The sequence below is a fragment of the Musca vetustissima genome, unplaced genomic scaffold, assembly GCF_032173495.1.
Source record: "Musca vetustissima isolate MV318-11 ecotype Yass unplaced genomic scaffold, APGP_CSIRO_Mvet_v1 utg7330, whole genome shotgun sequence".
NCBI lineage: Eukaryota > Metazoa > Arthropoda > Insecta > Diptera > Muscidae > Musca > Musca vetustissima.
In genome coordinates this window covers 166,072-184,083 of record NW_026882603.1, presented here as the reverse complement: position 1 = coordinate 184,083, position 18,012 = coordinate 166,072, and the positions used below count along the sequence as shown (strand labels likewise).

Sequence of the window (18,012 nt, the reverse complement as noted above, 5' to 3'; positions counted from 1 at the left end):
TATCCCCCATATAAGGGTACCCCCAATTTTCAGTTTTTTATGTTCTTGAGCGCGTTTTTTCAACCAAATTCTTTGTATTTTTTGTCGTATATGGTAAAAAATCTTCCTCCCAAAAGTTATTAATAGTCGCCCCCTTTGAGGGGTAGTCCCATATATATATATATATATATTTTATATTAATTTTTATATTATTTGTTATATTATTCCGCGTTTTGGTTCTAAAGCTCTGTTGTAATCATTCTACCTGCGGAGGATATCGAGATAAAATAACTAGAATGAGAATGAACTATATCAATTAGGTACAACACCTCATATAATGATAACTACAAATGTTCGGTAATTCGATGCACGATGTAATCAATATTGGTTCCGCTTTAGGTACCGACTGAGACTTTTGAGAGACCCCGTCTCTGTTAAAATGCATTTCATTTTTTCACTATTGGAGAGAGAGTTTGTAACAAGGCATTCCAATGAGAACATACAAAATACCTCCAACTTATAAGAAAACCAAATTGAACACACTAAAAACAACAACAAAAATACACTCTCGACCAGTTCTCCAAAGATATGTTACAACAACATTACAGGATGATTATTATGGGGCTGGTCTTGTGTGACGAGATAAATTCCAACACGAGCACACACGCACACACAGATAAATACACAGCATATATGGCATGCGGTTGCCGCTTGCATCTGACATTCGTGTATTGAATTAATCTTCGAATCTCACTGATAAACAAATCTAAGAAACATAACAGAGAGTAACTCTCTATGGCAGAGATTGCTTCGTTTGTAAAGCTTCAGAGATAGATGCTGTAGCTACATTAACATCACGGCAAATGTGAGTATGTAGTAATGTTGAATACCTCCTATAAAAGAGAGTACAAAAGATAGAGCCGAAGAGTTCTTGTTGTAAATTTGCGATACTTATCAATTCGTCGATGAAGTACCCAAGAACAATAACAACAACAATTCCTATCAAATAAATACAAGCAATCATCTAATCTATCGAACAAATGCAAATGAACGTCACTTGAAGAAAACAAAACAAATAACAACAATAACAAATTTGCAATAAAAATAAAATAAAACCAAACAACAACAACAATATCAACAAAATACTCACAATCAAATCTTTCAACAAAACAAAGAAGTTGAAGGCCCTAAACAGGCAGGCCATTTGTTTGATAATACGAAAAAATTACCCCCCTTGGATGGTTGGATGTGTGAGAGCCGAAGAAGAAAAAGTTGAATGAAAACACAAACAGAAGGAATAGCAACAAAAAACAACAACAGAACCAAACAATCCGCAGGCAGCCGTCAGAGTAAGAAGCCGAAATGCAAAATTTGCATTCGTCCTCCTCAGTCAAGTGGTTGATGGTTAGCTAGCTGGCTGCCTGCCTGGTTGTTTCGATGGTTAGCTGTTCATTCTTGTATCTGAATTTATAATTCAGTTGCGGCGTTTGCAGATCGCTTGTGAGGGAGTGTGTGTGTGACTGGCAAATATTCTTGAGAATAATTGCTAATATTAAATAGAAAACAAAACAAACAAATATTTACAAAATAAAAAACACACACAGAAAAATAAATACAAAAAATTATGACATAAAAGTAGATAAAGTGAAAGTGATAAAAAATACGTTTTTATAGCAAACAAATAAAAACAACGACAACAAGAAAAAAAGCCTATTTGTGTATAAAAAATAAAGCCTTGACCAGACACACATTCTTACACGATCTTCGAAAAAGATAACAAAAAAGTGAAGAAAACTGCACTGTGAAGCGCATCTGAGAGATTTACAACAAACAAACAACAACGCTATCACCGGTTGTTACAAGCAAAGCAACTCAAACTGTATTACAAACACACATTGTTTTCCACATCCATAGATACATTTTCATATTAAATTACTGAGTGTTGGGCCGGCCGGCCTGCCTGGAGCCGTTGTGAAAATTAAGATATTTTTTTTTTTATTTTCTTCAAGTGTGAGATCAATTTCTCGAGGTAAGTTCATAATCTAAATATTTTGTTGTAATGTAAACAAAGTTATTTAAACAATTGATTGTGTGTTAAAGGTACAAATGATGTAAATAAGAAATAAAATATCAAAACACAAATTGAAAATATATAGATATTGAAATTAAGTTTATTCCATTTGCTGAAATGTTTTAAAATACAATTTGCAAAGTTTGTGGTTACTGCATTTAGTTCTTTTTGGATAATCTTTATAGTCTTAATCTTAGGACTCTTAATCGTAGAACTTTCTCTAGCACTTCGAGTTAACCATTGTCTCACTGGCACGGCGATATCATACCAGCGAATATGTAGACTGAAATATTTTCTATAAACATGTTATTGCCAGTCTATCGAGGGGAGAACTATAACTGTAATTGGATTTAGAATCCGATATTAGTTATTAAATTTTTATACCCTACACAACTATGTTGTCAGGGTATTATAGCTTTGTGTGGCCTAGACCTAGACCTTTTAGTACACCGATCGTCATATCTCGACTAGCTGAGACGATCTAGACTGTGTGTCCGTCCGATCGCCCGTCCCTCTGTGCGTTATATTTTGAAAACACGATACAGGCCAATCATCACGAAATTAGTTTGTAGGCACCTATTGTTTTTGGTACTATTGAGGGACTGAAATGGACATTAACTTTATTCTTGTCTGTTTTCCGGTCGCTCCAGGGGGCGCAATTATGACCCGAACATCAAGAAACTTTGCAGGGAGAAGGATAAACATGAATGTTTTCCTCAAGATTGGTCAATATTTGGTAGGTCAAATGGACCAAGACTATTTGTGAAAAATTACAAAATTTGCATTCTCTGGCGTGCATATTGTTGGGGAAAAAGAAATCCATTATTTTTCCGGCAGATGGCTGTACTCATAGATTTCTCGTAAAGTATTGATCAAACAATTTCAGATTTATGCTCGTTGGAAGGGTGACATTTCGCAGCTTAAAAAAAATTTTTGCTTGTTTGGCACATTCAGTTGTGAGTTACAGTGTCTTAAAATGAAAGTAAACAAACAGAAAAATCGGTAAATTTTTTTTCTTTGACAAAGGCCAAATAATTATGTGCAATTATGGTTTCGTAGATTCCGTTCAGTAATTGTTGATGTTAAAGATTCACCTCGAACAGGTAGGCCGGTCGTCGAAAATGTTGATAAAATTGGCGAAATGATTGAAGTTAGTTTTCGAACGGATTAAGTTTTTATAAATGTTTTTTTTTTTTTAAAGGGATCTTATTTAGGTGTTCCCCAAACCCTCTGCCATTTTTTGTGGACCTAGACAACATGGGGCCATCAGATCGACTCGTGGAAGTCAGAAACTACCTTGGTTTTCTTTTGGTATACAGGGACTAAAACAATGAAAACAGACGTGCTGAAATTAAATACTTTAACGCCCTATTCAAATTAAAAACGGACTGGGATCAGGTACAAAATACAAACATTTAAAATTTTTTCGCCACTGTGGATTTGAATCTACTGAAAATGCTAGATGTATTTTAACAGTGGATGACAATGTAATCACAACTGATTTTCTATCCGATGAAAACATTGTTAAAATAGTACTAGAGGAAGATGATGGTCATAGTGATTATAATGACGACAATGAAGAAGCAATAAATATATTGACACCTTCTAATAACGATGTTAGAAAAAGACTTGATAAAATAAAAAATATATATATAATAAGTATGGAAAGTCCGTCCGATATGTATGGTCACTATTTGGAATTGAAAAATCGTTTCGAGTGGAAGTACTCAGTGGTAAATTACAGACCAAAATTACTGAATTCTTCCGGCTATATGATACCCTTCACAACTTTGGGTATATTCTATACACATATCCTAACAGACGTCGCTTTTTCGTAGGGACATTGACATGAAATTGAACGATCTTTACCTATATGTGATCCGACTTATATCAATCCATACACATACCTTTCTGCAACCTATGCAAAATTTGAGTTCATTCGGGCAGATTTAGAGTCGTTTGACTACAATGGGACAAATCTATGTAAATCGGTTTAAGGGAACTCCCCATTCTCGATTTTAAATTTTCAAGATTTTCAATGGGCTGGTAAATCAATACCAATGCTTGTTATGCCATGTACAGATGAGCGTTGTTCGCTCTCCCATTCGTTTTTCGACCCTTAATTATGAAGTAATTACTTAGTTCCCCATACAAAATTGTCTGAGCGAACACCTACTTTTGTTCGTTGTTCAATTCGAATCACTCTCTGAATCATCACGAATGTTGTGCCATCTCTAACAATTGAGAGAATTTATCGAAAATATATTAATTTTGACAGCATGAAAAAATTTTTAAAATTTTTCAGTAAAATTGAAAATGATGAATGAAAAGTTAACAAAATTCTAGTTTTTATATATGCAGAAGGATGTAAATTTTGTTGTCTACATGATGCAATATGCATTTCTTTCCCCTTTGTTCTAATTAGCGTACAAAACGAGAGACAAAAGTGGGGAAACCCAAACAAAAATTCTTCAATTTTTTAAATGTGATATTTGAGGTGAGAAAATATAAAAATGTATTGAAAACAACAATATTTTCAGGAAAATGGAAAACATGAATTAAAAGTAAAGAGATAGGGGTTGATATTATAGTCAGGAGAAAGAGTATTATTTTTTCTACTTAGATCCATATGTGATTCACGCAAACATGTTACAATTTTGGTGTAAAACAAGAAACAAAGAGTTTGAAATAAAAAAACTCTGATGACATGAATTAAGAATAGTGTTGCGTGAAGGGGTTAATTCATGTACGTAATTCTGAGAGAGAACTACGTTGTTCGAATGCCCGTCAGAACATGCAATTAAGGTTTGTAACTTTGCACATACATATATATTTGAAGATTTAAAAGCGAAGAAAAATAATTTACAAAAACTTTTTGTCATTGTTTTGTTGTTGTTTTTTTGTGATTAAAGAAAAGTCTTTATTTTTGATGGCGGGCATGATAACTCCTCACTGGAACATCGGAAGCCGAATTCCAACGGTGTTAGAAAGAGTAGGGGAAACTGGGGCACCTTCGGCAATCGTGTTTTCGATATGGAGCTCTCACCGTACATCACTAGTTTCGATACATAGGTATCGAATATCGAAATAAATAATTGTCACAAAGTTTGAAATTTCTAGCTAATAAACTTAAACGGCATATGCATTAGAACTTATTACCGGGTTAAACTACTTTATGAGGATTTATTTGACATATATGCAAAGGAATTGACAAATGAAACCCAATGGGTTAACGAAATCCGGTTATATATAAACGTAGGGGAGACTGGGGCACCTTCGGCAATCACGTTTTCGATATGAAGCTCTCACCGTACATCACTAGTTTCGATACATAGGTATCGAATATCGAAATAAATAACTGAAACAAAGTTTGAAATTTCTAGCTAATAAGCTTATTTAGATACAAGGGTTTTTGTATTTTTATAGATGTTTCTGTAGTATTTCAATTCCATTTCGTAAGTGTTTCGTGTATAAAACTTTTTAAATTTTTAAGACAATATTATTAAAAAGTGGTTAACTACGATGTGTATTATTATAGAAATATTTAAAAATTTAATGTTTTTATAAAACTGATCAAAAAAATTAAAAAAAACTATAAAAAGTACATTCGGTATTTTAAAGTGGGGCGCATTCGGCCATATACAGATTGTGCTATATTATTTCCTTAAAATGTTTTTGAGTTTGTCTTTAAAACAAATCCTTTAATATGGTTCGAAATTGCATATATATGATCAAACGTGCTTGTATTGACGAAAATGCGATAGAAAACCCCTATTTCTGATGGTATGTGCGACCTTGAGATGTAAACGTCCGCCTCTAGAAAATAAAGTCCTATAATTCAAATATGGTGTGGCGTATTAAAACCAAATAGAGCCTTTAGAGGATCAGAATTTCAACCAGACTGATAGCGATGACAATTACCCGGCTATAACTAAGGTGCCGAAGCTACCCCGGGTAGGGGCACATTCGGCGAGTTTGACTTTTTTTACAAAACTGTAAAATTTTTTAACTAATACTATTTTTTATATCTTTTTGGTACTATTTTTATAATTAAGTGTCAGAGGACAATAATCAGCCATAAAGTTGTAATATATGTTGAATAAGTACTGAGATATAGATCTCTAAAAAAAGTGCCGAAGGTGCCCCAGTCTCCCCTACATGTCTAGCTCTCGTATGAACTAGGATTATTGACTTCGCTCAAAATTAACAAAACGGCGGATCTTAGAAAAAAAATTTTGGAAAATAGCCAATTTTTGACCACAAACCAAGTTTAAAAATAAGGAAGATCTTCACCGATTGGATTCATCCTAGTTCATACGATAGCTATACACTCACAGAGAAACGTTCCAAAATTTGGAATCGATTCGGTTATTAGTTTTTGAGTTATCGTGACCGCCATTCGCAAAAACGATGTTTGGAGAAAAACGCGTTTAAAGTTTGAGAAGCCCCCTTGTCGTTACTTGATGCTAACAGAATAAATCGGCTATATCTTCAAAAAATTTATAGTAACTAACCAAAAAATTTATATCTTCAAAAAAATTATAGTAACATTCTTGAATTAGTGTACGTTCGAATTACATCAAGATACAAAATTAAATTTTTTGAAACCGAGAATGGGGGTCCCCTTAAAGCAAATTTGACACACGTTATTCCGTATGCTGCACTGTTTAATCTCAATCCGATATCCGTTGATTATATGGTGCACAATTAACATGAAGTCGGTCGAAAAGATATGAAAGCTATGTCTGCATCTGCACCAATTTCAACAAAACGCAAAAATTTCATTCTAGTCTCAATTTGATAAGTTGTGCAAAATTTCGTTTCAATCGGACAAACATAAGGAGTTTTTCCTAAAATCTGACCTAAATATATATGGGAGATATATCTAAATCTCAACCGATTTCAACGAACCTTGCCAAAAATTAACTTATATTAACTTTAGTAAGTTTTGCACCATTTACTTAAAATCGGACGAAAACATATATGCGAGCTATATGAAAATCTGAACCGATTTCAACAAACATTGACACAGGTAAGTTTATATTAACTTCAGTACATTGTACAAAATTGGGTGCAAATCGGACAAACTTTGGGTCGGACATAATATCGAAAGAAAATATATATGGGAGCTATATCTAAATTTGAAACGATTTCCGTGAAACTTAGCATCAATCTAGACTCAATTCAATATGCTATGCAACATTTCGTGCAAATCAAAAGAAATATACGGGCTTTAGTGCACCATTTACATAAAATCGGACGAAAATATACATATATGGGAGCTACGTCCAAATCTACATCTCAGGGTAATATAATTACCGGTCTTCCGATTTTTTGGAATTTAAAGATCCTAGTGGAAAATAAGATATTATTATGATTCATTATTATCACGTGTGTCAAGATTTCCCGATGATCGATGTTTTCTTTTTTGTAATTATGTTAACCGTTACAATTAATTCAAATGACTGGGGTTTTCAAATGACAATTGTATTTGCAAATAGTACGACGATGACAACGATTAAAAAATGCAACAATGAATGCCGGTCAAATACCCGTCAGAGGAGGCAGGTATATTTTTCGCTTGTGTGCATATGTATGTGTGTGTGCGTGCGTGCATCTCCAGTTTAGCGTAGATGTTTCTACAGCGAGAGTCATAGAGTCATAATGGTTATGGAAAATCTTGATGTCAATAATGGATTCTGGAGAGCACGAGAAGTAACCGGCAATGTGCAAACGTAACGTTTGGAGAAGTTAATGTTGTAACTATGAGTGGGTCTGGATGGGTAGTCAAAACAAATCTGAAAAAATAAAACAAACAACCAGCCAGCCGAATGACAAACCAAACGACAGATCTACCGACCAAACCAGCAAACATCCAACCAACCAACCAGACACAAAAAAGTATACAAAGTAAAGTATGGCAAATTTTGTATTTTATATACAACACTACGACCTTGCAATGCCCTTGAATGACACTGTTGTGTGCGCAGAGCACACAGAGCAGCGCAAAATAATACCCAAATACAGAGCAGAACTGAACAGAACAGAACCGAAACCGAACAGAGGGAGAAGAAACAGCCAACAAATTTGTGAACATAACACAGTCAGCCAGCCGAACAGTATAGAAACAGCAACAAAAACAACAACAACAGCAGCACAAAATTAAACGCTCTGTCGTTTTTCTATAGAACAGACGACAACCGGAGGAGCACTCAAACGAATTCTAAAATACGGGACACCAGTGTAAAGCCATTTGTATGGCGGGCGGCTATCAGACTTGAACGTACGTACGGCCAGCAGAAAAAAAATATAATAACAAATAAAAGAAACACACGGTGGATGACAATATTACAAAATTATAATAAAACAAAAATAAAAAATACAAAAATATAAATAAATACATAAATAAAAAGTCAAGAGCAATCTACAAAAAATTACAAAACAACAAAAATATTGAAACATAAAAAATTAAATAACAAAAACAAAAGTGTTTTGAAAAAAAAAATAAAAAAAAATAATTTCGATTTTTATTTTTGTTTAATTTAAAAAGAAAATTATTGTTTTTGTTACAAGCAAAATAAGTGAATTATTTCATTGCATAAAAACATATCGATTTGTTGGTGAAACAAAAACATAACAAATATTTGGAAAAAAAATCAAAAGAAATTTTAAGGAAATTTTTAAAAATATTTATATAAATTATAATAAAAAGATTTTTTTAAAAATCAAATTTAATTTTTGAAAATTTTCCCCTTGGGATTACGAATCATCAAATAGAAATTTCACGAACCCATTAAAGAAATCCCAGAAATATTTTTTCTTCTATTTTGTCTTTGACTTCCAGTGGCAAAAGTTAAACGCAAAAATTTGCCCTTTAAAAAGCCCTTCGAAGTTGAACAGAAGAAGAAAAAGAAAACAAGAAACCCCCACCTCTGCATTCGGAGAAGTTATAGCAGGACCAACACAGCAGAAGCAGCATTCGTTGTTGTAATAAAAGTTGAATGACACTGTGAGGAAGAAAACGCACGTTTAAATTTAACTCCACAAACACTTGCTCTCCCCAACCATCCAGCCATTTGAAATCACCACCCACCCACTCACTCAGTCGGTCATTTGCTCATTTTATGCTTTGTAATCCCAGCAGTACCGGTGACTGTTTGATATTTTTGTTATTATTGTTGTTGGTTTAATATAAAACGCGTGTGTTAATAACGACGCCAGCAGCAGAGAGGCCCAACAGCATATTTCAAAACAATCACAACACAACAACAACATATTTCTATTGTGTATGCGTGTGTATGTGTGTGTTTGCGCTCGAGAGAGAGAGTAGGAAAAGGGCCCCATTAGAAAGTGTGTCACACGCGCCAAACATAGCAGCGAAGGATACACAAGGGTGAGAGTACAACATACACACACTCTCACAAACATTACTAAGCAATAAACACCCACTGAAAGAGCATAACGAAACACCCTCACAGGGCAGAGACGGAGAGAAAGAGACCCAACACGAAGTCGTCGTCGTCAAACAAAACCAAACAGAGCAAATAGCAAAGCAGCAGTTGCAAATATAGCCAAACAAAAGTAAGTTTGTGTTTTTCTTGTAGTTTATTTTGATTCCATCATCCTTAAAATGAACTGTTTGTATGTATATGCTTGCGTATGTTTGGGCAAAACATAATTGATGATAAAACTTTATATCAAAACAAAAGTTTGAACAAACAACAATGCAACCGACACCATATGTTTGTGGGCCCCCTTGACAATAGTGTGGGATCAAATCATATGTTTGGCGTTTGAAAAAAAAAAAACAACAACAAATTGTGGAAATTAAAAAAATCAAACACACACGTGTAGTATTTTTCCATCTAGTGCGTATGAGTAATGCTCCACAGTTTTTTTTTTTTTTTTTTTTTGTTTGTTGTTCTCTTCTTGTGTTCGTGGTGATAGAACAATCAGGAACAAAAAGAAATCACATAACCTCACCCAACATAGAATTTACTACGTATGTGTGTGTAATTTTATTATTTATTCGTGAATTTACTATTTACTCGCGCAGACATTAAGGCATCAATTCCACTTGCGAATGATTAATGTGGCTAGAGATGGTTGTATGATGTCAAATAGCTCACATAGTAATTAAATTAAATAACATCGGTCTTCAACAAGTGTTCGGTAATTGAATGCCAATTTTCAATTTAAGAATTCCAAAAAAAAGTAAACGAAATATTGTTTATATTAACTATAACTTCAATAAAATCGGTTGGGTTAAGATTTTTCAATTATTTTTTAGGAGTCTAATTTAGGCGTTTCTTTGCACTTCTGCATCAGAGTAAAACAGTTGTGGTAACTAACTTTTATGAGTCCCATGGCGGCCCTATATTGCCCAGGATTACAAAAAATGTAGAAGAGCTAAGAAACTCCTAAATTAAATAGAAAATAATTGAAAATGCTTATCCCATTACTACGATTGTTTAATTGTGAATTTTGAGTACCTAGATCTAGTTCAGATTCCCATAGACTAATTTAAACAAGTTAAAACGATGTTAAGTTCGGCCGGGTCGGTTTTTAGTGCAGAGATGTAATGGTACCCTTATGAGAACCCAAACAGCAAATTACAGGTAATTTTATTGAAAAACGTGTAAAATTCTCCATATTTTGGGGTACCATATTATGGGGGCTACGCTGAAACTTGGATCAATATAAATAATTTTTGGTACGGATATGTGATATATAATGAGAAACGAAATACGTTTCCAAAATCCCCCAAATACCGAATACTGGAGGATACCGTTATATGGGGGGCTACACCAAAACGTAGACCGATATATCCCATTTGCAATACCAAAAATCCTAGGAGTACTAGCAATGTCTGTGCAACATATCAGAGCTCTACCAAGAGACGGACAGGCAGACAGACGAACATGCGTAAACCGACATAGTATTTTATTGTGATTAAAAATATATGTACTTTATGGGGTCTACGGTAAATTCGAAGTGTTGCAAACGGAATGACAAATTTAATATACACTCCACCTTATGTTGGAGGGCCAACCTTCGGACCCTTGTTAGGGGTAATAGTTTGTGCAAAGTTTGATTCAAATCGGACATTCGATTCGCCCGATATTGGATTAATAAGTATTGAAGATTCTGACCATTTGCGGAGGAGTCCGCAATGTTCAATATGGAGTCTGAATATGGATCTCATATTCAGACTTTATGTAGGCTTAGTAAAGATAATAGGTTGCACAAAGTTTGGTTGAAATCGGATAGTCCATTCACATGATTATAAAAAAATATTCTCAGCATTTTCAGAAGAAAGAACCGAATTTCCCATTTTCGAACCAAACCATGTTTAGAAGAAATATTACGAGGTGAAAAGTTTAGATGAAATCGATTACTCCCTTCGAAAGTTATCGTGCACACCAGCCAAACAGATAAGATTTCACCTTAGCTGTAAGGGTGGGGGTATAACCAGTGAGCGGAGCAGTATAGTTGAACGGGACCGATCATATGATACCCTTCAGAACTATCACGAAACAATAAATTTCTGCGTATCTATATTTCGATGCTGGAAAATATTTCTTGACGGACAGACAAAAATAAAATTAACTTATTTCTCTAAATATCATCGGATCATCATCCAAAATTATGGACATCGTCATTTACCATAACTGAACTTCAAGCGCAATTTCAGAGTGATCAGCGGGACATTTCCTACCTTTTAGTGTTGTAAAACAGAACACAAACACACCTGTAAATATTTTAGTAAAACTCCCTCAATCGAGTACCTACATCAATGTAATAGGGGCCAATTCAAAGGTCAACCATTGCTATACTATAAATTTCTGGAGTCTATGTCCTGCAGGAGTAAATATAAAGAATAAATTACAAATTTTTTAAAACCCGAACACCAATAAATACTGGGAAGGGAATATAGTTAACGAAAAAGCATGTATATTCCGATAAAAATCGGTCAATGGTATTATCATACCAGGAGATGGATATTTCGCAGAAATTTTCAACTATTTATACCCTACACAACTATGTTGTCAGGCTATTATAGCTTTGTGCAGCCCCAAAAGTTTGTAACGCCGCGAAATATTGGTCCTAGACCCAGCTTTAAGTATATCGATCATCATATCTCGACTAGCTGAGTCGATCTAGACATGTGTGTCCGTCCGTCCGTCTGTCCATTATAATTTGTAAACACGATACAGGCCACAGTTATGGACCAATCTTCACGAAATGCACGTAGAATGGGTTCTGGCCAATGAAGACCCCTATTGTTTTTGGTAAAGATCGGATAATATTTAGGGGATGAAATGGACCAAAAACTTTATTTTTGTCTGATTTTCTGGTCGCTCTAGAGGCCGCAATTATGGTCCAAACATCACGAAATTTTACAGGAGAAGGGTATGGAGCCAAAGGAACTCAGATCGGCCAGTATTTAGCGGGTCAAATGGACCCTGACTTTTGTGTGAAAAATGACAAATTTTTTTTCTATAGCGTATAGATTTACCCCAGAAGGACATAGACCCGAGAAGTTGATAGTATATCCAAGAGGAGTGGCTGACCTATAAACTGATACTGATTATATGGTTGTATGTGAGCGGAGTCGTATAGTCGGCCCCGTCCGACTATACTGCTCCGCTCACTGGTATTTTCTATACCTTCAATCAAATCGAATGGGTTAGGGCTTTTTTAATTTTTTTATAGATATCTAATTTAGGTGTTTCCCTACTCTCCTGCTATAAAAATTCAGACATACAAAGAAACTCCTAAATTAGGTTTCAATAAAAAATAATTGAAAAAGCCAAGCTAGTACTATGGCAGATTATCATTCTTTTAGGTAGATTACCATTAAAACATGAATTTCGAGTAGTTACGTCTAGCTTAGATTCCCATAGACTAATTAAAAACAGCATGATAGTCCAATTTTTCTAGATCAATTCAGCTAGTCGAGATATGACGATCGTTATACCAAAAATTGGCTCTAGGTCCAATATTTATGTATTGTTATATGATTTATTGTCACTTAAAGGTAACATCATAATGCTCCTCTCATAGAAGTCCTTCTGTCTATTTGCAAAAAATTCTAGCAGTCGATTTTCACAATCCTCCTGGTTGGCTACCGTTTAGGTGCTTCACCGCTTTTGACCACGATCGTATTCGCACATGGCTATCATATGTGATCCATTTCTCATCTCCAGTCACCATCCGTTTAAGAAATGGTCTATCTCATTCCGTTTGGCCAAGGCTGTTAATCGGTGTGGCACCTAAACATTGAGCTTCTTTTTGAACCTAGCTTTGTGTAAATGCTTTGAAACAGTTTTATGATGGATCTTTAGCTCCTGGGCGATGTTACCGCTGCTAACATGCCGGCCAACTTCGATCATTTCTCCAATTTTATCGACATTTTCGACGACCGGCCTGCATCATTAACACCAAAAATTCCTGAACGGAATCTACGAAACCAAAATTGCATATAATTGGCTCTTACAGTATCGGAACCATAAACACCATTCACAATTTTAGCCGCTTGGCTTGCATTTTCGCCTTTGTCAAAGAAAACCTGTAAAATGTACCGAATTTTCTCTTTGTTCAATTCCATTTTTAACCCCCTGTAACTCACAACTGAATGCACCAAAAAAACAGTAAAACATTTTTTTACTGCGAAATGTCACCCTTCCAACGAGCATAAAACTGAAACTGTTCGATGGATACTGTACGAGAAATCTATCAGTACAGCCATCAGCCGAAAAAATAATGGATTTCTTTTTTCCCAACCTATTATCAACTTTTATTTGATGTTGTACGTATACGGTTTTGTCATTTATAATATGAAACTCCGCCATCTAGGGGCTGGATAATGAATGTGGTATACATACGTTTAGTTTTCTCCATACAAATTATAAATGTGTATGAAGTTCTGAAAAAACGGTTTATTGTATTGTTAACTTCTACTTTTTTAGTGGTTGTACGAATATGATTTTTGTGTATCGTATCTCCAGATAGTTCGTCTTTGGACTCAATTAGTTGTGCTGCGAATTTGTATCTCATCCTCCTCATTCCCTGGATTATAGCCTCGTGACTTTGTGCAAATTAAAAAAACGGCTCGATGGATAGAGAAAAGACGTTGCAAACATTGAAAAAATTAATAAAAAAAAAAATTATAAAAAATTTGGTTTTTATTCCAAAAAAAGCGAAATTTGTAGATTGCCCTAGAACAACATTTGTTTAAGTAATAATCTAAAGTCATACAATTTTCTTTACGATTTGTAAACAGCACCCACAGTGTTAAATTGTAAAACCCACCCTCCTCCTCATAAGCTTTTGACATTAATCCAAATGAACAAATTTAATCAAACAAATTAATGTATTTAGTCATCGTCTTCTTCCTACCTAATGCATTCTATCTATTTGTATTTGTGTTCGGCATAAAAGATTAGAATTAGACAACGTCAGTATCATAATAAAAATATATGTTTCTTTGCCACCTAAAGCAAACAAATGTAATGGAATTTTTTGACCACACCGAAGTGGAGAATAAAACGCATTTGCTTAATGAATATCAGCGTTAAGTCCCTTAGTGACTGATAAAGTTAATCAAGAGTTTCTTATAGATGAAAATATGTATATTTGTAACAAAGAATTTTAAGAGTATTCTTTGTTTCTATGAATGGTCGTTCTGAAAATTGGATAGAATTGTGTTTTGTATATTTTTTTATGATCTCGTTTTATTTTTGACAAAAACAAAAATGTCAAGTCTCTAGATGGAATATTAGGGTGGATATGAAGGTTAAAAAGATGTATAAAAATTATTTATAGCCTAGACTACTAGGATGGATATGGGGTTAAAAAATGTATCAAATTTATTTATAGCCTAGATCATGGTACGGTTTTTCGATAATTGACTGAGAGTATGGAAAAGTCTATCTTGCAGGAGAATACTTGAAAACCCATAACACCCTTTTGATGATAAATATGCACTTTTCATTATTAGGCCAGAAATATATGTAGTAGTCCTCGTAATCTGACAATTTCTGTGTCTGCCCTCCGATGCGTTTGAAATCATCTGTAGTAATGTTTAAAAAAAAAACTAATTAAAAAAAGTTGCCCCTTCCCCACCATAATCAAATGTCCACTCCACATGATCGTATATTACACCCTAATAAACAAAATAAACAAATAAATAAAACACGCGAACATTTAAGTTAATTTAAGAAAAAGACAATTGGTCTGGATGATTCGCCATCTCCAAGTAGCACCTAAACGATGAAAGTATCATCATCATCAACATGAGCAGAACCAGCAGCACCAGCATGAGCGACAGTACCAGCAGTTGGTGATGGTGGTGGCGGCAATGGCGGCGGCGTTGTTGTCGTCAACAGCATAGCATTGCTACATTGTATATTTTGTTGCTGTTGTTGTTTTTGGCTTTTTGTTGAATTTTTATTATTTATATGACACAAGTTGAAGGGATATTAATAAAAATGAATTTAAATGTGGAATTTGTTGTTGTTTTTTTTTGTTGTTGGCTCCTTAACAAATATAACAACGGTCAATTAATATCAGCGAGCATAAAAAATACTACGACAAATATGTAGTAGCTATGTATGTGTGAATACATTCATCGATAATATTTAAATAAGAAGAAGACAAATTGATATATAGAACAACAACAACACGCTTCGTGTTAGTATATTTTTTTGTAATGCGTATACAATAACAACAAAAACAACAGAAAAATAATAAAAACGATTTACTGGATTTCATGTGATTCAATAATAATTGAACAAAAGTTGAAAATAAAAACAAATGAAATGATGATGATGATATTGTGATGATGGTATACAATTTATTTGATTTTTATTTTAATATAAAAAATACAGAAAAATTTATTGGCAGTTTTTAATTAAATTTATTGGTTAAATTTGTGTATTTACTTATCTAAGTCTGTCCTACACCCACACTATGGTCCAGGGTATAATGTTTCGAAGTAGTCCACTACTTGCAGATTCAGAGTTGAAAAATAAATCATTGGAAAAAATCAGCAGAAGCTAAATCCATTAAATACTGTGGTTGAGACATGATAATCTGAATATCCGGTTCAATTTTAAAGCCGGTCCATAATTCCGACCTGTAATAAAAACAGATGGACGCACACACATCTCTAAATAGGTTCTGTGTTTACAAATATATTCGCTATATATTTAAGGTGGGTCTTGAGGTTACAAAAACTAATAAGACAAATCCTAAAATAGTTGTATAGGGTATAATTAAGCTGGGGGTCTTTTAGGGGCCTATGTACAAAAGAAGGGGGATTTGTTCATATAAATATCTAACAGATGTAGCCGTACTTGACTTTTATTCCTTCTCACACAAAACCAATAAAACTACTTAAGGGGTTCCCCCCCCCACCTTTCTCGGTGCCAAAAAATGCCCCTACAAAATTTCAAGTGAAAATCTCAACAACTCTTGAAGATGTAGCCGATTTATTGTGTTACGACAGACATCATTCTAGGCTCAATTCAAAAGCGTTTTGCCAAATTTTTTTGCAAATGGCGGGCAGATATATAAAAACTAATAACCCAATCCATTTTAAATTTTGGGACGTTTCTCTGTGAGTGTATAGCTATCGTATGATCTAGGATAAAGCCAATCGGTGGTATATTGTGCAAAATTTGATATCAAATTTCGTGCAAATCAAAATATATAGCCCAATTTACTTGAAATCGGCGAAAATATATATGGAAGCTCTATTCAAATATTAAGCGATTTAAAACAAACTTGTCACAGGTTAGGTTAATTCAGTAATTTCATGTTAAATTTTGTTCAAATCAGATATATAGGTTCCTTGGTGCGTCAATTACATGAAATTGGACGAAACTATATATGGGAGCTATATCTAAATCAGGACTGATTTTCTCAAAACTTGGCAGACATCACTCTAGGCTCAATTCAGTACGTTATACCAAATTTCGTGCAAATCAAAGGATATAAAGGGACTTTGGTGCACCATTTACATGAAATCGGACGAAACTATATATGGGAGCTATATAGAAATCTGGACCGATTTTCACGAAACTTGGCAGACATCATTCTAGACCTAAATGATTAGGTTGTACCAAATTTCGTGCAAATCGAAAGAGATATAGGGACCGTTTACATTAAATCGGTTAAATATATATATGGGAGCTATATCTAAATGTGAACCGATGTTTCCTAATTTCAATAGGGTCCGTCCTTGGGCCGAATAAGTGACCTATGCCAAATTTCATCCAATTCGGATCATAAATGCGACCTGTACTTTGTTTACAATTTAACATGCACAGACAGACAGACGGACGGACGGACATGCATAAATCGACATAGAAAGTGATTCTATGCATATTCTCAAAAGGAACCATGTGTGTATCTCGTTTCCTTTTGCCTGTTACAAACATATGCACAAAGACATAATACCCTGTACCACATTGTGGTGAAGGGTATAAAAAGGTCCGCCATTTTGTTAGTTCATACGAGAGCCAGACATGTACTCTTTCTAACACCCTTGGAATTTCCGGATTCCGATGTCCCAGTGAGTAGTTATCATGACCGCCATCAAAAATAAGGACTTTCCTTTAATCACCAAAAACAACAACAACCAAATTTCGCAAATTATTTCTCTTCTCTTATAAATCTTCAATTATATATGTATAAAGTTACAAACCTTAACCTGCATTGGTATTCATTTACCCAATGAAAATCTTGAAAAATTAAAATCGATCGATTTGCAAGAAATTTGGTAAAGTGTATTGAATTGAGTCTAGAATGATGAGTGCTAAGATTCGTGAAAATCGGTTCAGATTTAGATATAGCTCCCATATATATATTTTCGTCCGATTTTGTATAAATAGTGCGCCAAACAGCCAGTGTTTGTTCGATTGAGCCAACATTTTGCACAGCGTATTGAATTTACT

General features: G+C 34.3%; 1 protein-coding gene across 1 annotated transcript in view; it reads right to left on the bottom strand.

Annotated features, from left to right (window-relative positions):
• The window catches only part of LOC133329132 (deoxynucleoside triphosphate triphosphohydrolase SAMHD1 homolog), a 52,936-nt gene extending 37,492 nt beyond the window's left edge, over positions 1 to 15,444 (bottom strand). The window contains exon 1 of the mRNA XM_061537628.1: positions 15,325 to 15,444. Coding sequence (XP_061393612.1) covers positions 15,325 to 15,444 — 120 coding nt within the window. The remainder of the gene's footprint in view (positions 1 to 15,324) is intronic.
• Between the last annotated feature and the right edge of the window lie 2,568 nt (positions 15,445 to 18,012).